Source organism: Babylonia areolata, chromosome 6, assembly GCF_041734735.1.
Source record: "Babylonia areolata isolate BAREFJ2019XMU chromosome 6, ASM4173473v1, whole genome shotgun sequence".
NCBI classification, from domain to species: Eukaryota; Metazoa; Mollusca; class Gastropoda; order Neogastropoda; family Buccinidae; genus Babylonia; species Babylonia areolata.
In genome coordinates, this window is record NC_134881.1 from 7,557,911 (window position 1) to 7,580,749 (window position 22,839).

The 22,839-nt window shown below is 40.6% G+C and overlaps 2 protein-coding genes across 2 annotated transcripts; one reads left to right on the top strand and one right to left on the bottom strand.

Annotated features, from left to right (window-relative positions):
* Positions 1–2,588: 2,588 nt before the first annotated feature.
* LOC143282701 (uncharacterized) lies at positions 2,589–11,737 on the bottom strand. Its single transcript, XM_076588380.1, has 2 exons — positions 11,688–11,737; positions 2,589–3,003 (listed from the first exon to the last, which is right to left on the bottom strand). The coding sequence occupies exon 2, from the start codon at positions 2,994–2,996 to the stop codon at positions 2,589–2,591; it is 408 nt and encodes a 135-aa protein (XP_076444495.1). The 5' UTR covers positions 2,997–3,003; positions 11,688–11,737.
* Positions 11,738–11,803: 66 nt separating this feature from the next.
* On the top strand, positions 11,804–22,193 carry LOC143282700 (alpha-crystallin B chain-like). The gene is made up of 3 exons (XM_076588379.1): positions 11,804–12,108; positions 13,322–13,498; positions 20,796–22,193. Exons 1-3 carry the CDS (start codon positions 11,905–11,907, stop codon positions 20,931–20,933), a joined length of 519 nt encoding a protein of 172 aa, XP_076444494.1. The 5' UTR covers positions 11,804–11,904; the 3' UTR covers positions 20,934–22,193.
* The last annotated feature ends 646 nt before the right edge of the window (positions 22,194–22,839 follow it).

The following is a 22,839-nucleotide window of genomic DNA, read 5'->3' on the forward strand; positions in this document are numbered from 1 at the left end:
CTCCCTCTCCATTCTCTCTCTATTCTCTTTGTTACAGCCTGATACAACATGGTTCTCTCATGTCTGCCTATGGAAATCTGATTCACACCTGAAGAATCAATTCCTCATCTGTTTTCAAATGCCAAAAAGCATTGACGCTCAGTTGAAAATCATTTTGATCGTTCAATTATTGAATCATTATTAACCATCAGTATAAAAAATTCTGCAGTAAAAACCAGGCATTGTTACTGACGCTTTTTTATTGCAATAGTCTTCAGACCTGAGGGTAAGGGTTTTGCTGTGATGGCAACCTAAAAAACATGTTTCAATGAATGTCTTGACACAGCAGTTTCACATCACCATCACAGAACAGGTCGTGTATATTGTTAAGGTCAAGTCACCATGGTAACCATGCAACACAGCTGTTTTCTGATCTGATCACTTAGTCATGCACTTCGTCTTCATGTCATGTCATGTCACCACAGCGAGTAGTCTTCATGTCATGTCATGTCACCACAGCAAGTAGTCTTCAGGTTCTGTCTCCATGGTAACGAGTGACGTCTCTGTTTTCAGGTCGGGCGACGGTGGTAGATCACACAGGCCGTGTCCTGTGTGACACGTTTGTTTGCCCCAAAGAAGGGGAAACAATCATAGACTACTGCACACAGTACAGTGGCATCACGGAGGAAGACATTCAATTGCATGGCCGGCCCTTCCATATCGTGCAGGCTTTTGTGGCAGACCTTCTCCAGGTAACAATCAGGATTGTTCAGTCTGTAGTGAGGGAAGGAAGGAATGGTTAAAGATTTGGCTGCGGGCACATTACAGTTATACGTACTTGGGAAGTTTTGGGGAGGGTTTGTTAGCAGTTTGACAGTAGCGTCGGGAAGAAAATACTGTCATTCAGATTAACGAAATGCTGAAGTGAATTTGTAACAATTGAAATGATTCAAATCTGTGGATTGAATTGTATCTCTCCCCCCCCCCCCCCCCCCCCCCCGCTCACTCTCTCTGTCTCTATCACACTTGTTTTGCTTTGATTGATTAAGCAAAGTATGTTGTAGTTGTGGTGACATAAGAAATAACCTTTAACACCCCCTTGTCAATAGACCTTGCAGGTAATGACAAAATAAAATTTAAAAGCATCTGTGTTCCCTTCACCCGTCACACTTTGTCATGTGACTTTAAACGGATGATGTTCCCAATATGTGAAGTTAGTAAACGGACCGTGTTGTTGCTGACTGTGTTGATGTGTCAAAACGACACCTAACAATCACGATGATTACCCTGAAAATACTACCGACACAGAGATTTCAAGTAACTTACGACACAATGATCCCTGGTCACGGCACCTGGTGGGTAAAGGGTGGAGATTTTTTTCATCTCCCAGGTCAACATGTGTGCCGCAGAATCAAAGACACACGTTAAAGATCCCGTAATGCATGACCAGCATTCGGTTGCTTATGGAAACACGAAAATACCCGGCATGCATTCCCTCCGTTTCCCGAAAACGGAGTACGACTTCTCCTACATGGCGGGGTGAAGACGGTCATACACGAAAAACCCACTGGTGTACACGAGTGAACGTGGGAGTCGCAGCCCACAAATGAAGAAGAAGAAGAATGGTTTCAGATAACTGCCAACACACCGATTTAAAAGAAAAACAGAAACGGAATGACCAGCATGTTTGGCTTATGCAAGGGTCAGGCATCTTCTGCTTTTTCTTCTTTTCTTTCCCTTTTTTTTTTCTCCAGCAGATGTGGTGTAGCATATAATGACAGCTGTGTCAGCATCACGCTGTCACACCCCCTTGAACCAAAAGCGAAACAGGACGTGTGTGCTGTCTGTCCCCAGGACAAGATATTGGTTGTCCACGACCGGGTGGGCGACCTGAGGGTGCTGGGCCTCACCCACCCGGACGAGCACACCCGGGACACTGCCACGGCCGTGCAGCTGATACGCATGGTGAGACCAACAGGCCGCCTCAGCAAGGTGGGCCTCAAGAGCCTGGCCAGCACGCTACTGGGTCAGTGGACACTGTGCACGTGAAGCAAGGGTGCTGGTGTGTGTGTGTGTGTGTGTGTGTGTGTGTGTTGGAGGGTGGGGGTGGAGAAGGTGGTGGTGGGGATGGTGGTGTACGCGTTGTTGTTGTTGGTGGTGGTGGTGTACACGTTGTTGGTGGTGGTGGTGGTACACACACACACACACACACACACACACGCTGGCGCGCGCGCACGCCCATACATGCAGATAGTTGTAAGACGTGTTTGATAAAAAAAAAACAAAAAAAAAACACCAACAACTAAAAAACGTGTTTAACGTTCTTGCTTATGGCACGCGTTTAACGGTGTTAGTTATAACATGTGTTTAACGTAAGTTAGTAATGAGATGTGTTTAGCATTGTTGGTTATAAGGCGTGTTTGACGTTGACAGACATGATACGTGTTTAACGTTGATAGTCAAAAGACGTGTTGTCAGGCCAGTACAATCTTCCGGGCTCTGAGCCACTCAGAATGGAATTGAACTGGTATAATGAACTCGTGATGATGATTATGGCGAGTACAATGACGATGGTGATGAAGAGGAGTATATGCTGTTGCTGATGAAAATTATGACCAGACGGTGGTGGTGGTGGTGGTGATGATGATGACAAAGATGATGAAGATGACGATGAGGAGGATAATGGCGATGAAGAAGATGAAGATAGTGAAAATGACGATAGTGACAATGGTGCTGCTGCTGCTGATGATGGTGATAATGATGAAGGTGACGATGATGACTGTGTGTTGCACGCAGGCCGCACCATTCAAAAAGGGGAGCACTGCTCTCTGGTGGACGCCCGGGTCACCATGCAGGTGTACCGGGCAGTCCACAAGGACTGGCTGATAGGCCCACAGCATACCTGAGTGCTCGTGGCGACAACGGGGGGCGTGGTCACAACTGGGGGCGTGGCCACAACGGGGGGCGCTGGAGGAGGAGGAGGAGGCAGGCGGAACGGGAGAATGGAACAGGCTCATCGTCCGCCTGTACGATGAAAGAAAGGAAAGGGGTAAGTCGCCACTTAAAACTTCACTGTTTGCTGATCAGGTAATGACAGTGGATTAAGATTAAACGATAATGGTGGTGTTACTGATTATGATAATCAGAGTTGGCTATTACTGTGATGATTATTTGTTCTCAGATCAGCTTCTAAATCATGTATATCTGTGATGACGGGAATGACAGTTGCAGTAAAAGTAATGACTAATGCACAGAGGAATAGAAAAACTGTGCTTTCAAGTTAACAGTTTTACCATCTGAAATGTTTTCAAGTAGATAACAATGTGAACAATAATTATTTCATCATCTACACGGCATTGAGTAATAATAATAATAATAATAATGGATACTTATAAAGCACACTATCCAGAAATCTGCTCTAGGTGCTTTACAAAAACGCTTTTGATAACATAAAACATTATATCTATGTTACATACACACACCAAAATGTGACCACACACCCACACACACACACGCACGCACGCACGCACGCACGCACACTGCATACATACATTTTAACATACATGTGTATCTAACAGCTACCCTAACACATACGCACACATAGGCAGACACAAACTTACATAAACACACGCACACACAATACACATGCATATACATGCATGTAATTATGTACACATACATATGTATACACACATAGTCAAGCACACCTAACGAAAAGGAAGTGGACCTGCCACAATTGAATTTATTGCTGAGGGAAAAGGTGAGTTTTGAGACGAGATTTAAAAGATGCGAGGGAATCAGAATGACGGAGGTTATCAGGGAGCTTGTTCCACGTCTTTGGCGATTGAAAAGAAAACGATCTGTGTCCATAGGTCTTACTTCTGACGTGAGGTATCCTGAGAAGTCGAGTATCAGAGGAAGAACGGAGCTGGCGAGATGGGGTATAGACATGGATGAGTTCAGAAAGATACTTGGGGCCAGATCCGTTGACTGCAGAAAAGGTCAGAGTGGATAGCTTATAGTCTATTCGATCAGAAACAGGCAACCAGTGGAGAGACTGAAGGAGAGGAGAAACATGGTCAAATTTAGAAGCTCTGCAAATGAGTCTGGCAGCGTTATTCTGAATTCGTTGGAGTCTGTCTAACAGGTATTTGGGAAGGCCGGCCAAAAGAGAGTTGCAGTAATCCAATCTTGAGAGAACCAGAGAGCATACAAGTGTCTTGGTTGCATCGGTTGAGAGATAGTGGCGGATAGAGCTGATTCTACGCAGTTCCAAATAGGCAACTTTACAGATATTCGAAATGTGCTGTTGGAAGGAAAGAGACTGGTCCAGGATTACACCAAGACTGCGAACAGAGGGAGAAAGTGAAACAGGTGTGCTATTGATCAGAACAGAGTCAGGAAAGGAAGGATGTTGACGAAACTTCTTTGGACAGGTTATCATAAATTCAGTCTTATCATCATTTAATTGCAGCTTGTTGAGAGTCATCCAGTCCTTTAGGCCAGCAATGCACTCCTGTGTTTGAGTCACCAGTGCATCAAATTCAGCTATGGAAGCCGACTGATAAAGTTGTGTGTCATCAGCAAAGCTCTCATGCGACATCGCATGATGACTGATGACATCCGACACAGGAGCCGCATACAGCACGAAAAGAACAGGACCTAGGACGGACCCTTGTGGGACACCATATTTCAAGGCAGATACTCTAGAGTATGTACCATTTACACACACTTTCTGTGTACGATCTGACAGGTAAGACGTGATCCATGCTAGTGCAGTGTCACGAATACCAAAGGAAGTTTTAAGTCTGTTCAAGAGGACAGAGTGGTCGATAGTGTCAAAAGCTGACAAATCTAAGAGAGCGAGAACAGATATCTTATCCTCATCAAATCCCGAAAGCAAATCATTCAATGTCATCAGTAACACTGTGAGGTTTTCAAGGACAAGTTGACATTCTTCGCAACAAAAAACATTATACTGATTACGATTGTTAGTTAATGTTTACGTGGCTTTGAAAAAACAAGACAATTATTTTTTCGAGTACACAGAATAAGTAAGACAGATTGCTTGAAGTGCATAGTGTCACCTGTTTTTGACTGAGAACTGCCGTTAAGAGAACATTACACTGAAAGCTGTCATTATGAGAACACCGTATTGATAGCTGTCGTTCAGAGAATATCAGATTAATAACAATCGTTATTGCATAACTTTGACACTAAGAACGTGTTGACCACATAGAAATAACACTGTGATGGCTTCAGGCACGAGCTATCACACTTTTTTTTTTTTTTTTTTTAAGAAAAACAACACGATTTTATCTGAGACACTTTTGTGATGGGCAGGTGAGTGATCCCCCTTTCCTACCATGGAGATCTGCGCGACATGACTGCCTGAAGCAGCGCAAGTGGGGGGGGAGGGGGAACTGCTGGACAGGAAGTGACGTCATGAAGTGACGTCATCACAGCTGATGACGTCTGACTGAGTTGAATGACAGAGATAGCAAGTGTGAGTGAAAGAGATGAGTGACAGAGATACGGAGTTTCAGTGATAGACTGATAGAGTTACATGACAGAGATATGGAGTGTGAGTGATAGAGTTGTTGAAGATGTTTTCAAGAATGATTTTACCATTGACTGATAAAGTTGAATGACAGAGATGTGGAGTGTGAGTGATAGAGTTGTTGAAGATGTTTTCAAGAATGATTTTACCATTGACTGATAAAGTTGAATGACAGAGATGTGGAGTGTGAGCGATAGAGTTGAATGACAGAGATACAGAGTGTAAGCCCTGTGAGTTGTATATTTAAGGAATTGTTCGTTTTCAGTACTAGCCTGATGTATTCAAAGGTTTTCAAATTTGCACTTTCCACATGGTGTTCTAATATATGTACAAATGTACTGATCTGAACTTACACGTGTCATATTTGTATATTACCTACAGATCACACCATAAACGACTTGACGTTAAACAAATGTCAGTGTGCCATCAGTGATGTGGTGGTAGGTGGTTGTGGTTGTGGTGGTTGTGGGGATATGGTGGTGGTGAAGAATTGAATAAACTATGTTGTGAGCCTTAATCAAAGCTTGTTTCGCTTTTTCTTGATGAAGATGAATCTGTCTTTCTGCCTCTTGTCTTTCAGTTCCCTTCACCTGCAATGGCTCTGGACGCCCCCCTCCCCTACACTCATGCACGTGTGCCCGCATGCGCACACATACACACACGTCCGCACGTGCGCGAGCGCGCGCGCACACACACACACACTCCTCCTTCCTAGCAATGAAATACATAAATCATGTTAAAACCCCTAGGCTGCCTATATGACGAGATCACTCGTCATGGCAAGCATGTGCGCTTCGCTGCCACAATGACGAGATAACTTGTCATCGAAATATTTGGACTTTTCCCCGCTTTGCGTTCAGTTCGCTGACAAAAATACTGGTAGCTTTAGCTTGGTTGATCTTTCTTGATTCTATTCATATCTAGAAACACCATCTACGTCATGAGGCAGTCCTTTATTTGATTGTTTTGGTTGGGTTACTGTCCCAGTGTTTGCCTGGCTCCTCTCCTCGCTCGCTCAACAAAATGTCGGACTGACGCCGTGCTCAAGACATGCGATCGTGGCGAACTAAATCAACCAAGATTGCTTTCTTTTGCTGATGCTCAGAAAAAATTGAAGCGTAAACTCAAAGACAGTGATGAACATTTATAGGACGATTCGATAGAAAATAAAGGGAGCAATCAAGAGAGTGGCCAAGTTACAACTATCAGTGAGTGATGCCGGCTGTGCAAACCTTAGCAGACGACACAAACTAACCGAATTATTAGCGGACAGTGTGAGCAATTTTCTTGGCACTCATCCAACGCGGTCTGATTCGAACTGGAAAAAGTGACCGTGTGAGAGGGGTGAAGAGGAAGGGGGTGGAGACTGAGGGGGCGTGGCCTCTCATCCATATTATCACTTGGAGAAGTCACAATGCATTCTTTATCTATCTCTTTTTCAATTTTTTTTATTGTGGTTGTTCTAGTATGATTTTGTGTATGCAGATATCCATTTGTGCAGAAAATATGATATTTTAGTGCAAATTACCCAATTAATGTTAGTAATGAACAAGTTGAAAATGTGACAAAAAAACAAAACACTGATTTCAAAGCAACAGCATGTCACTAAAATAAATATATATAATGGGAAAACATCATGTGTTTTGTGTTTTTTATTCATTTACCTTTCAGAAAATATACACTTTTATGGGTCTTTCTCCAATAACAAAGAGCACAGAATTTTTTGAAAATTTATACCCGTTTTTTTGTGAAAAAACCCTGACAAATAGATTTCACTTAAATCTTATTTTCCTGGCAGCTAAAGGTTTTAATGTAACAGAAACATAAAACGCAAACTTAACTGCACGCGTATGTTCGCGTGCGCGCGCACACACACACACACCCTACACATACACACATAGCCTGTATCAATCACTCTCACTCCCCCCCACCCTCTCCACACACACACACACACACATAGCCTTTATCAATCACTCTCCCTCCCCCCTCCACACACATACACACACACACACATAGCCTTTATCGATCACTGTAACATTCTGCATTTGTGGGCTGCAAGTCCATGTTCACTCTCACAACTACGGTTTTTAAGTGAATGACTGCCTTTAACTCGCTATGAACGCAGCCATACTCTGTTTTTTGGTTGTGTGTATGCTGGGCATTTTCGTGTTTCTATTGCTCAGTGAATGCTAACATAAATTGCACGGATCATTAATGTGCATATCTGATCTTCTGCATGAAGGGGTTAAACTTAAACTCATGGAACCCTGCACCCGTGCGTAACTTAGGCATCAAAATTTGTTTCATTAAAATGGTTTCTGTGTTCCTACATATGCACAAACCACAAGTAAAAGAAGCTGACTTCCACAGTATACCTGGCTGTATCAGTACGTGTTAATTTGGAGGAAAAACTGGTCAATTTCAGTTTTTATGCATTAACAGGACATGAAAGCCTGGCGAGGCTGCAAACTCCCTTGGGTTGAACAGGTTAAGAAACTAGCACAGTGTTGTTTGAGGGACGCGGTGGCGGTCTCCACTCTGGGAGGGACGCTCACTCAGTCTGGCTCCACGACTAAGCCATTACTGTCATTAGTAGGGGGCTTAGAAGGTCGTGTCCTAAGCACGTTAAATCAGAACAGGCACCACTGAACACCACCGAATTGACTCAGCAGCAGTGCAGGGTCTCCTCTGGTGTGTGGCCTCCTGGCGACCTAACATCAAATGGTTCCCTGCGGACTGCCGGTGCTGGAACTGTGACGGACGAACCCGGGTGTGGCCGTGTATAGGGGAATCTAAATGAGCCGCGTGGGAGTAATGCCACTGAAACGGTGCAAGTGATGGGTCAGCAAAAACAACAACAACAACAAAAAAACCAACTAGCACAGTAGCAGGTTGGCACATGATAAATATGCTGACCTGAGAGATAGACTACATAAATCTTAACCCATAACCCAAAAGGCACCAATATCAGGATCAAACACACGACCCTGACATTGAAAATCCTACGATTTCAGTTGAAACAAAGTTATTTTTCATGAAATTCCAAACTTCTCTTTCGAACAGATGGGAAATTTGCCATCTTCAGGACCAAGTGCTGAGAAGCCTTCAGTCTCATAGCTTGGGAGATGTCACTTGGTCAAAAAAGTATCCAAAAACAAAAAGACTAACTGATGAGATGAGAACTGTCCCTTTGCTTGACTGTAGCCATCAGTGGAACACAGCGTCAGCATGATATTATCAGACAATATAGCTGCTTTAGCAAACTCATGTCTCACCATACATAGTATGCTGGAGTTAATGATAATCTCATTAAGTGGAAAAGACAATAAAAATTATCATGAATACATGAAAAATTCATGTTTGCTATCAATAGGTGGAAAAGGAAGAGGTATATAAAAGAGTGAAGATGACCAAGAATCTCAGACTCTAGCACCTAAAAGGACACACAAAACATGAACAACACAGTAAATCAGAAAAGGCCAAAACAAGCACTATGTTCTCAAGTACTTAACTTTATCTTGCATAACTGGTTTGCAGCTAAAAGCATATCATCACACATATTAAAACACACACACACACACACACACACACACACACACACACACACACAAAGAAAATCATCATGACTCGAGTACTGCATTCTCTTTCAGTTTCAAACTGTCCTGAGGTGGTTGTTTTTTGGGGTTTTTTCATACACACTCACACACACATTTGATACACCAATATTATGCCTGAATCATAGTATCATCATATATCTCTACACAGAGGTACTCAGAGTCTTGCTCACACAAAGTGGAAAATATGCAAAGGTCATCAACATACTTATATGTATTAATTTACTAAGTGTCAAACTGAAATGCACGCAGAATCAACAAGTCACATTTTCTTTTGTCTTCAACTTCAAGAGCATCCATACACACACCATTGTCTTATTCAATAATATGAACACTGTCTTTATGTACAAAGTATTCCACACTCAAACAGCATCCAACCAACAATCTGAATACCACATGATGCAAAATGCACTGACTGTGCATTACATGGCACTTTTTTCTTTCCTTTTTAACAAGTCTCAATAATTTATATGTAATGATCATTATCATTGATCTTGTGCATTCTTTGGGTGTGAGTCTGCTCTTCATTGAGCATAAATACTGATGGGAGAAGGCAACCTGCCACTGATAGTTGTATTATTCATGATAAAAAAAATTAAAAATTAACAAAAAGAAAGAAAAGAAAATGCTGAAACCCCCCTCCCTGCCCACCTCCAATTTGAAGAGTTCAGAATTAATTGTACATAAACAATAGTTTCCCTGCCAGCAGATACAACCCATTAGAAAGGAGCCGAAAGATGAGAGCGAGTCAGGGTGGGGGAGGGGACTGGGGGGGTCAGGGGAGGGAGGTGGAAGAGGAGGGGGGAGCAAGCTCTCGGCTCACATGACATGACAGGTAGTTCTGTATGTGGTCACGGTAATCTGTTAAGTTCATTCTCACATCTGTGGAGTTTGTAACACGTGGAAGAACGCACGACTACTTGGGTGTCCGCGGTAAAATTATGTGGGGGAAAATAAACTTTTCATGAGGAAAAAAAAAAGGGCAGACAGATCCGAGGGGGTAAATGATTTGCTAGTGTTGCACAACAGTCACGTGCACCGCTCAGTCACGTGCACCGCTCAGTCACGTACTCATCCTGGTGAAAAGGACAGCGATCGAAACTTCAACATTTTATTTCTCTTGTCAGTCACCGTGACCAGTCTGTATCACTTCTGTATCGCTGACTAATAAAAGTCACCATGGCATATTATGGTGAACGCTGGTACTGCCAATTCCATGCGATTTTCTTCATCTGCATTCACAATACTCATTTTTTAAAAAGGAAAGATAAATGAAAAATTCTTATAATAAATCTATAAAAGAAATCAGAAAATAACTCAAGAATTTTTAAAAAAATTTAAAAAAATAGCAACGTTGAGACTGAATAAAGCCTCTGTAGATTACTGATTTGATTGCTATCTTAGTGCGCGAATCACACGCGCGCGCGCGTGTATGTGTGTATGTGTGTGTAAGAGAGAGGCTCGGAGATCGAGTCGATCTGTCACTGAGTGTGTCAGTTGAGCACTGTGTCAGTGTCACTGCGGTGTGCTTGCGTTTCAGCTGTGCCATCGGCGCACGTTTTCCGTCAGCTAGTGTGTGTACGTGTCACTAATGTGCTCGCGCGCGGACGCCGCGGCTCCAGGCTCTTCAAGTTTAGTTGGCTGTGCGTGTGCTGGGGCTGTGAGAAACGAAAAAGACACTGAGAGGCAGTTCAGTGCGCGCATGCACACTCATCACACACACAACACACACACACACACACACACACACACACGCTGCAGAGAGTTTAATGCATTCACTGATCAGTAATGGAGGAAAGAAAATGGCAATGTTAAAGTTTACCACACACACACACACACACAGACAACCGAACACAGGGTTAAAACAGACTCACTTTGTTTACTGACAAAAAAGCATGCATATATAGTAGATAAAGAAATTTAATTATGACTGCTGGACCTCACAGTTCGAAAACGAAGCGAAAAATAAAAATGACATGAAAGGACAAGCCGTTTCAAGGCCGCGGCACTGAGACCTGTTGCGACATCTTGGTATATTCTCGCACTTCTGCACACATTGTCGCAGGCGACAATTATATTATACCTGGATGGTAAGTACAAAAAATCAATTGCACCACCGACATTAAAGGCCTGTGCAGGCGGCATAACTTGAGTCGCCGGGCATCACCCCAACAGTTCTGTTGTTGTTCGTGTGAAGTGCGCAAGCGTGTGTGCGTTTGTGAGTGCATGTGAGCACGTGCATGAAACCCCTGCCCCCTCACAACCAACAAGACTTCTCTCGGCACCTCAAACCGCTAAAAAAAGATAGAAACATTCGGGTCGGGTTTAGGTATCGAACATGCCTGCGGTAATCCAATTTTAGCATCCTAAATTCCTTTGCTACCAAGATTTGTTTTGTTGTTGTTGTTTTTTTTGGGGGGGGTGTTTGTTTGTTTGTTTGTTTGTTTTGTTGTTGTTTTGGGCGGTTGTGGTTGATTTTAAATCTCGAATATTCTCACCAACTTCTTGAAGCACAAAAGTTGTTGTTTACTGACTTTCGAAAGCTCCTTCCCACGGATCCATCTATTTTCAGGGAACTGGTTCCTTCCAGAACATTGTGGTTGCGTATTCGTCATATCCTGTCTAGAACGTTCATGCGGCTTCCGGTTGATTTCAACCCAGACTGTATAAATAGTCCACGGCAGGCGCAGGTATAATCAACTGTTGACGTTCAACTTCAAGCTGTTCATTGTCGCTTGAAAAGTAGAAAAGATGGCAATGAAACCTTTCTTTCGCGGCTTCTGGGACGATCCTTGGGAGGGAATGACCCAGCCATCACGGATTTTTGACCAGTATTTTGGCACAGTTGTTCCCGACGATTTCTTTCGTCCTTTCAGCGTGATGTATCCGCGTGGGTATGGCCCCCCAATGCAACAGGCGCCAGTGCAGCCGCCTCAGCAGACAGGAGTTTCGGAGGTATACGAATTTATTCATTGCGTTTAAAATGTAAGCCAGTGTTAAGTTGAATTACCATGTTAAACTGAGATTGACTGTCGACATGGTTGTGCCAGGTAATCGATTTGGGGCATGCGATGCAAAAGTGAAAGTGAATACATGGAATACCGAAAGTAAAGTTATAAAGACAGAGATACCAGCTGTTACGATTTCGCCGTATTTTATTATGCACGATTGCATTTTGTTCCAACATTACGCCAACGTCAAAATTGTACCGACGAGTTTATTTTCGAATACATAGCAGTAATAGCATGGCTACGTACGCATTTCTGTCATAACATTGCCCAGACGCTCAAGACGGTGAAGACCAATCGATCACGGGGCTAGGGCAGTCACTACTTTTGTACTAATCTCGGTCTTACGTGATGATGCTCAGCTGATCAAGTGCCTGTTTACATTGATAGTACGCCATGTAGATAAAATGTACATTTGCTGATGTGGCTGGGAGTCCAAGTGTCCCTAACAAATTCAAAATGTTCCAACCAGATTTCCTGATCGTTCATGCAAACACTTGACAGGGGTTGGCATCTTTGTAAGCACAATGATTAAAATACCAAATAATAGTAGTACAGTAAAGACCTATTTTGGCATCCAAAATTATTGAATCTATTTTATCAGCAGGTGCAAGGATTTAGGATGCTGAAATAGGATATTACCTAACAGTGTAATTACATCACTATATCATTACGATTAAGTATTATACAACTGCGTGTAAATCTGTTCATTTCATGCAAAACTGTAAAATAAATATTCAGTTTACTTAACTTACAGCTGAGCCTAAAGTGGCTAAACTGATATTTCTGTCCAAAAACTATAAACACTGTTACAGTTACATTGTGTGTCTGGGTGGTATGATAATGAATTAAGTCAATACACACTGATGCTGATGCTGTCAAAGTGTCATATCTGTTGCTTCCTGCTTTCTACTGTGGTTTAGAAACCGGGCTTGTTCAGTTTACAGTGTTTCCATAGATGTGTAGAAAGTCTTGTTCCAAGTAATGAAGTTTGGCACAATTTTATTTAGATCCTTTTTGTGTATATTTGCTCTACACTCTCACTCACATGCATGCTTGTGCGTGCATGCGCGCATACACACACACACACTCTCTCTCTCTCACTCTCTCTCTCTCTCACTCTCTCTTACTTATTTGACACTAGAAGGGACTGTGTGCAGGTGGTGAACACTGACCAGGAATTTCGGGTCAGCATGGACGTGCAGCACTTCAAGCCAGATGAAATCAACATCAAAACCCGAGACAATCGGCTCATCATCAGCGCTCACCACGAGGAGCGGCCTGACGAACATGGGTTTATCTCGCGAGAATTCACTCGGCAGTATGTTCTTCCAAAGGCAAGTTACAATTATGTTCCTTTACTGTAGTATCAGTACACCATTGCACTGTACAAAAAAAGGAATTCGTTATTTTTGGATCTGTCATACCCGTCGTCCTCATTAAACAGTGGTTCAAATTTTACTGGCAGTTTGGAAGAGTAAGATGCAGTTCTATCCACTATAAAAAATTTTAAAAAATTAAAAAAGATAATAAAAAAAACACGCATCAAGGAAAGGAGGAGGATAGATAAAGGTAAGTTGCCTAAATGATCTCTGTTAAATACTGAATTAATCATAGTGTATTACTCCACTAAATTATTTTTAAGATTCTGTCTTTTTGTGTGTGTGTGCCCTCTTTGTTGTTGTTGTAAGCCAGAAGGAAACATAACAGTTAAGTCATAATTAAGTCATAATTTAACTAAAATGTGCTCCCTCAGGGCTATAACAAAGTGCACACACCTGGTGCCTGCCTAGTGGTCTGGCAAAGAACCATGCTTGTCTTGCTGAGTATTTAGCCAGTTCATCCTCAATTAAATAATGTGCTGCCATTTTGTGTTTTTTGTGGAATCTGAACACAAAAGAACCATATTGATGCATGCACATATGCACATGCTTTGACTCACTCACACATCAGTCCTGTGAAGAAGAAAAAAACCACCAATATAGAACCATCTGAACCAAATGTGACTGAAATTGAAAAAAATCTATTTATATTTTGATAGCCATTTGATATGATGGGATTAACTTAAATTGACTCAAACAGGGTTATGTCACAAAACTTCATCTTCCGTGGTTGTTATTCATATCTTCACCACCACCCATTACCTTTTTTGTGTGTGATTTTCATGGAAACATTAAAACAGAAATAAAAGTGATCTACAATTTTCGGAAAATTTTATCCCCCCATTTTTTATCTGTTTTTTTTGTTGTTTTTTTAATGACTGGATAACGAAAAATGTAATTTACTTTCATGAAGGAAGTAGTATAAGAGATGGGGGTTCTATATACAACTTTTTTGGGCGTATTAGCTTGTGTTAAGGCCCTCAAGCATAAAAACAATTTAGTCAAAACCTGTGTATGTTGGAGTAATATGACCCTCAAGCATAAAAAAAAAAATATAGTTAAAACAAGTTATATGTGTATGGAGAGCCAAATCACAAGATAAAAAAAAAAAATATGATGGTTGGATATGTGTATGGGGGGAGCGAAACGGTCATGGGGGTTCTATATACAACCGCGCAATACCGCCCTCAAGCATAAAAACGAAAAACCGGCTTAAATATGTGTATGGAGAGCCAAATGGTCCTTAAAGAGAGGAGGTTGAGTCAACCGTTCACATAGTTTGCTTTTTTTGGATGGTTTACCATCTTGAATATCAAATAGATTTTTCTTTAACAACTGAGTTTTGTGTTTCGATTTTATGTCTGTTTTCATTGCATTGAATTTTTCAACTTCAGCCAGAATGAGACTAAATTCTTCATCGCTTATTTTATCATCTTTTGAAATAAGATCATTTATAGTGTTCAGTTTTGACTCGGCCAACACGCGAATCTCGTTGTGCTTCATAGCTTGTGACATTAATTTTTTATGAATAAATTTACAAGTTAAACCAACCACACCAAGGAGACCAGCTCCCACTTCTATTCCAATAGCTACGGGAGCAGCGGCGACACTCAACAGTAATCCAACACCCGATGCCCCAAGGGCGATACTAAGAGTTGTCAGCGTTGTATCCGCGGCTGTAGCGATATTTACACCGCGTTTATATTTTTTATAAAATAAAGTTCTTTCATCACGCTCTTTTTCGAGGTTGTTTTTTATATTCGATATCTCTCGTAGGCGAAACTCCATTATTCTATAGTAATCATTTTTTTTTTTAAATGATGGTAACAGGATGAGGAGAGTAGCGCAGTCTTTTAAGCTGAAGAGGTCCGATGTGAATAAAGTCGAGAGATATTTTATCTAACGATGGACGTTTGATGACACCTTCAAGCGAGAATTCTATAGAGGGATCGGGTTGATCAGATGGGTCAACCACTGGAATTTTGATGGTAATTCTCAAGAGTTTATTTTTAAGATTTCCAGGCCATTTTATCTGCAACCCTTTTAAAACTTCTACAAAATCATCTGGCACCCCACTGAGGAGTATATCTAAAACGACAGTTGACCCCTGAATAGGCGGCTCAAAATCAAACTCTTTAATTAACCGCAGTGTGCCAGTCTTTTTACCTCTCATACCAATAACATATCCAAAGTCGTCGCTGTTAACGACGATTAGATCTTTACGCGTATGATAGGAAGCCAACAGTTTACCACTATTTTGTATTTTTTGTAGAGCGTGATTTCTTCCAATACTAACATAGGGTTGTTTTATTTCAAAATCTAAATCCCAGTTATCCACCGGATAACTAGAGCGGAAAAAAAGTTAGGGTGAATTGATTTTCGGCGAGTTCCACTGCACAAAGTCTGGACCACAGCCAATTTTTTTTTTTTTCCCACCAATATTGGAACATAGCCAATTTCTTCCACGAGCGTCGACCAATTTTTTTTTCTTCTGGCACGATGCCAACAAATTTCCATTTGAACAAAAGGATTTCTATTGTATATAGACGAAAATGGTTTGGGCGAAAACATATATGGAAGAAATGTACAGTGCAACCTACAAGAACAATGGCATTCGATGTGCAATACATCCTAGGAAAGTGCGAAGCATTTGTATAGCATTGTATAGCATTTGTATAGCATTTGTATAGCATTTGTATAGCATTGCACAGCACTTTCCTAGGATGTATTGCAATTGCATAGCATTTTCCTAGTTTTTCCAGGAATCCTGGTATTTCCTAGTCTTTTGGACAAATGTGGGTAGGAAAATATAGGAATATGCCACGGAAAAAAGATTTGTCGCACGAAGAAATAGAAGAAATAGAATCTCTGCATGGCAGAATGTCTGCAGAGGATGCCAAAAAGAAATTTGGTATTGGTACAAAATATGGCTAGAGGCAAAGAACAAAAATGTTTTGCCTGTAGTACCGGAAAATACAAACAAGGATACAGACAGTGTTCTGCCTGTAGTGCAGGACAATGCAGAAAAGAAAAGCATAGACGATTTGTACAAACTGTTGCAAAATATAGATACTCGCATAGAACAAAACAATATTCTACTACAAGAAAGCAAAGATATGTCCATAGAAATACTATCTTTGTTGGATGTAGAGGAAGAGGACAACATTGTAGAACAAATACGAGAAGACGTAGCAGAAGAGTCCAAATCTTTGTTGGAACAGATACAAAATAGCGTTTGTGTATACAACACTGCATGCTATATTCTACCAATTGCACTTGCAGTTGGTTCTATATTGTACAAAACATGGAAAGCTACAAAGAAAAATGGTGTTTGGAACATACCCGAAGAAGATCGACAATTTGTCCATCTCCCAAAGAAGACATCTGGAGATATTGCCAAAGAAACAATCCCAACAAAGTCTAGAAACCCTTTCGAAATGGAATAGGATAGCATAGAGTCTATTTGTGTGCAATTCGTGGATGTAGTATGTTTTGTATATTTTTCTATTTGTATATATTGTATATATTGTATATATAGAAAATGCCTATCCTATTCGATCCACCACACTTTCCACACTTCGACTTCGAAGAATTTGCAAAAGAAGAACAGCGCTACAACAATAGTGCACAAAAAATGTGTTTCTCCACAGAAAACGATGGAGAAATAGAACAATATGCTGCAGAGCATGTAGATCCAGCACCACACATTCTTGGAAAATACAACAAGAAACGATATGCAGTTGCATATTGTGGGAAATACTATGTTTGTCTGCCAGGTGGAAGAATATGCTAGTCTGTACAATCTTCGCAGGTTGTTGCCACAATAGATACTATTCTATCTTTTTTGCGTTGTGGAGTTGTTTTTTCTACTCCAATATAGCACAGTAGTGGACTTTTTGTTTTGTATAGTGTTCCACCAATGCGTTCTATTTCTTTCTCTAGGAAATGTCCATATACTGGATGTTCTTCGTCTGTAGTAGGTTCTCCGTCGTCTCCTTTGGGGACTAGAAATAGTACAGTTCGGTTGTTTCCTCTGTACATTGTAGTTGCATATTTTTTGCAAATGTAGGTACCAGGTGGCATGTCTAGTGTTCGTATTTGTTGCTTCGAATTTGGTGCAACTGTTTCCTGTAGTTCTCGTTTTGTATCTATTTCTAGTTTGTCGTATTCTTTCTCTAGTGCTATTTCTTGTAGAGATGGAAGTTCTACAAGGTCGGGTGCTACTACAACGTCTATAGGATTCCAACGTATAGTCTCTTTGTCTTTGTAGAACTCTTTGGCTGGTTGTATACGAATATCTAGTCCATTTCTACTTTTTTCTAGTTTGCTGTTGTATTGGATAGGTCTACAAAATCCTATTTCCCATGCCTCTCTTGGAAACCAACACAGCTCTCTTTCGAATTTGTCTTTTTTCTTTTCCACATACTTTTCTGCAGCAGACAACAACTTTTGTAGTCCATTGGTCGACCATACAGCAACAACGTCTTCTGTATCTTTTGCTCCAAGTACTATTCTATAGTATTCTCTATTTGTCTTGTCTTTTTGCAACCTATAGCCGAGTATGGACCATATTCTATCTTTGTCTGCTATATTTGCCACTTTTTTGGTTTCTTGTTTGGAAAGGATTGTTTCTACAACTTCTCGAACACTATTCGAAATAGCAAGGAGTCTCTCGTTTTCTAGTATATACTCTTGTATTTGTTCCAGCTCTTGTTTTCTATGTTCTATATTCTGTTGGTATTCTATTTGCTTTTGTTCTAGATAGTTCCATGCATCTTTTTTCCAATTTTCTACTGCCATACACTCTTCTATGTCTTGTAGTCTTTTTTCTCGATTTCGGGTGGATAGAGTGGAGAACTCTCTGCTGTGTGGAACTTCCACAACACTGTATGCAGATTTCTCTTTTCCAATAGTACTACATTTGTGTGTACGCCATTCCCATTCTACTATATTTGTTGGTGGAAGAAGAATATATGGACTTGGTGCATCTTTGTGTATTTGTACTGGTCTCCTACATGCTGCTAGTATTGTTTTCGCATTTTTTGTGTAGCAACGTAGTTTGGTGTATTGTATACCATCGTTGTCTGCAGCTAGAATATCGATGTGGAAGATAGGACAATTGCGAAATCCAAAATCGCATATAGCCCATTCTACAGCGATATTCCATTTTTTGTCGTCTTCCACTGTTGCAGCTGTTGGAGATAAACGAATGCCAGATATTCTCTTTGTTCTAGTATGTGCATACCAACATACATATATTGTGGAATTTGGTCTATCGCCAAGAACAAAACAACGATCTAGAACGCTTGCAATATTCTGCCATTGTTGGGTTGCTGGTTGTTCTACAAACAGTTGTCTATCTTGTGGCGAAACTATCTCCAATACGTTTTCCACTAGTTCGTCTCCTTTTTCTGGAGTACGATTGCTACAAGCATACAAAGATACTTCTATTCTAGTGCAGCCTCTCTTTTGTACATCTGGATGCAAGAATGTTTTTCGAAGATGCTCGTTTGGACAGTCTACATAGTCTGCTAGATGTCCACCAAATTGTTCTCGTACTTCTCCTGCCTCGAAATTGGATACTATTTTGTTGTATAGTTTTGTTCGCATTGTATAGCCATTGTGTTTGGATATCCATGTACATACATGTTTGCCAACACTATCTGTATTGTCTAGTATTGTTGGTGCATCGCAAGCAATAGCACTTGCAAAGTCGCCTTGTCCTCTATAGTCTAGTTCTTCTACAAGATAGTCTACTAGTGTTTGTCTATCGAGTGTACCAGAAAAATCTCTTGTATAGTCTATAGAATATATACCATACCCATGTCCTAGCAGCTGTTCTTCTAGCATTGGCAATATTTTGTGTAGGTCTTGTATTGCAATTTCGGACACATCAATTTTTGCAACAAATATACCATATGGCTTTTCGTTTGCATATATAGTCTCCCAACGTTTTCTTGCTTTTGCATTCGTGTCTTTTTCTATTCTTTGTACTGTACTGCGTATTGTGCTAGATTTGGAGTCTGCCTGCATAGATATTGTCTGCGATATGGCAGTTTGTATACTTTGTTTTTCCACAAGTCCACATATTGCAGTCGAAATTCTAGATACAATTCTTTTTGCGGATCCGTCGTTGCCACACAGCAATTTTCCACCGACATACATACACTCTTTTTGTCGCAAATAGCCATATACATACAAATCGTCTACAAAAGTTGGAAGACCTTCTAGAGGTTGTAGAGTTGTTCTACCTTTGTTGTTTGCTAGATAGTCCACATTGGAAATATCTGGGACGAGATTGTTCTCGTAGGTATTTTCTAGCAATAGATGGATTGCTACATTTTTGGCACATCGAATGCCCATGTTCTTGTAGGTTGCACTGTACATTTCTTCCATATATGTTTTCGCCCAAACCATTTTCGTCTATATACAATAGAAATCTTTTTGTTCAAATGGAAATTTGTTGGCATCGTGCCAGAAAAAAAAAAAAAATTGGTCGACGCTCGTGGAAGAAATTGGCTATGTTCCAATATTGGTGGGAAAAAAAAAAATTGGCTGTGGTCCAGACTTTGTGCAGTGGAACTCGCCGAAAATCAATTCACCCTAACTTTTTTTCCGCTCTAGTTAGTCTCATTCTGGCTGAAGTTGAAAAATTCAATGCAATGAAAACAGACATAAAATCGAAACACAAAACTCAGTTGTTAAAGAAAAATCTATTAGATGGTAAACCATCCAAAAAAAGCAAACTATGTGAACGGTTGATCCAACCTCCTCTCTTTAAGGACCATTTGGCTCTCCATACACATATTTAAGCCGGTTTTTCGTTTTTATGCTTGAGGGCGGTATTGCGCGGTTGTATATAGAACCCCCATGACCGTTTCGCTCCCCCCATACACATATCCAACCATCATATTTTTTTTTTTTATCTTGTGATTTGGCTCTCCATACACGTATAACTTGTTTTAACTATATATTTTTTTTTATGCTTGAGGGTCATATTACTCCAACATACACAGGTTTTGACTAAATTTTTTTTATGCTTGAGGGCCTTAACACAAGCTAATACGCCCAAAAAAGTTGTATATAGAACCCCCATCTCTTATACTACTAAGGACAATATACTCCACCTTACCATTGAAATTAAAAGAGGTGGTTTCAGCTTCCATTCACTTTTAATCATCATTGAAGGAATGTTTTCATGTATATATATCTGAAGAATGGGGGGGAAAAAAGTTATATTTCACTGTTGCAGGATGTGGACCCAGGGGCGGTGACATCGTCACTGAGCAGAGATGGCAGGCTCACCCTGAAAGCCCCAAAGATGGCGTTGGAAGCTCCCAAGGAGCGCATCATCCCCATCACCCAAGAGACTGAAGAGAAAGAGCAGTGAAGAGAAGAGCAGTAAACAGAAGTGAAGCTGGAGGGGAATCCATTGCCTTCACATTCTAACATGGAAGCAGTGCTGTATTGCCTTGCTGAATGTTCTCCGTATCAAAGCTTGCTTTTTGCTTGACGGTAAAGCTGGTAGGTTTTTTTTGTTTTGTTTTTGTGGTGGACAGTGGCCATTGTGTGCTTGTATTACTGTTGCCATTTATTGTTGTATCATGTTACTTTTTATCACAACAGACTTCTCTTTGTGGAATTCAGGCCACCAATTTCTTTTTTGTCTGCCTGCAAGCGTAATTCAATCATTTTCGTAAGTTGATTATAACTTGATCTTTCTACAGAATTTTGCCAGGGACAACCCTTCCTTTGCGATGGGATCTTTTACATCTGCTATTCATGATTGGTGATAAATTATCAACTATATCCATGTTTTCAGTTACAACCTGTTTATGTTTTTGACATATGATAATAGACTTTGAAGCCTGGCTGTACGCAAGTGATGCTAAACGAAAACTTTTATAATAAACAATGCAGTAAAGGATCGTAAAATCCAGTGGCTGTGTACTATCAAAGATGTCACAGATCATAAGCCTTTGGTACTGCTATGGTGTTCTAGTTGGTATCACTGGCACATTCATTAAGTAGATGGGGGGGGAAAAAAGCTAATTACATGACAATATAAATCTGACAATAGAAATGAAGCTTGGAAAATTGATTGTGCAGGCAGCAACCATTGTCTTTATTAGTTTAATAGTTTATGACAAGAAATGGTTTTGTTTCTGCCTGTCATTTTCAGAACTTCCTGGTCATTACAGATGTGTTCACAAGCGTTCTTTCAGTCACATTTTAAGTTTTTTGCATGTGGTACCTTTTGCTTCTGACAAGAAATAATTACATATAACTTGTGACAATCATTGAAGCAAGTAAAAGCTGAGAAAATGTTTATTTACATACAGTATTTTCAGCAAGTTGTTTGATGTTGACACTTGCATGTTTTACAAGAATTCAGAATTGTCCATTATCGTTGTGTTAAGTTGCCTTTTTCAGTCCAAACTTTAATCCAGAATTTATTCATTGTTGCTTTTGTGTTCACAACTTTTCAGTCAGAAATTGAAATCTTGCATGTGATTCATTTTGTTGCTAGCAAGAACAAATTTCCGGTGATAACTGATTGAGGGAACAGAAAGTATCCCAATAATTGTTTTGCAGAACTGAATACGATTTTTGTTTCATTTCATGCTTGACAATAAAGAAATAAACAGTACATTTTGTTATCATTGATTCTTTCTGTGTGATCTCTCTTTCTCTACTTTCTGTGTCTCCTGTGCTACCTTTCTTCAATCTCTCTCTCTCTCCCTCTCTCTCTCTCTCTCTCCTGTGTCTCCTGTGCTACCTTTCTTCAATCTCTCTCTCTCTCTCTCTCTCTCTCTCTCTCTCCTGTGTCTCCTGTGCTACCTTTCTTCACTCTCTCTCTCTCTCCCTTCTGTGTCTCCTGTGCTACCTTTCTTCAGTCTCTCTCTCCCTCTCTCTCTCTCTCCCTTCTGTGATTCATTTTGTTGCTAGCAAGAACAAATTTCCGGTGATAACTGATTAACCTTCACCGTACTTTGTGGGTCTGACAGACCCATTTTTGACTTAAAAAATGCCTTTAAAATATATTTGGTGTCCGATTAATTTGAAATTTCATGACTTTTGTTGTCACAACATATGCATCATTTTAGTAAATTAATGTACACTTTAACTGATTAGTTAATCAGTTACGTAATTGTGAAAATTTTTACCTGCATTCCTACGTTGTGGGTCTTACAGACCCATACTCCCCAAAGAAGAGAAAACACTAAGTACCCTTATTCGTAATTTGTGGGTCTCTCAGACCCATACTCGCAAAAGAAGGGAACAAACCAATAATC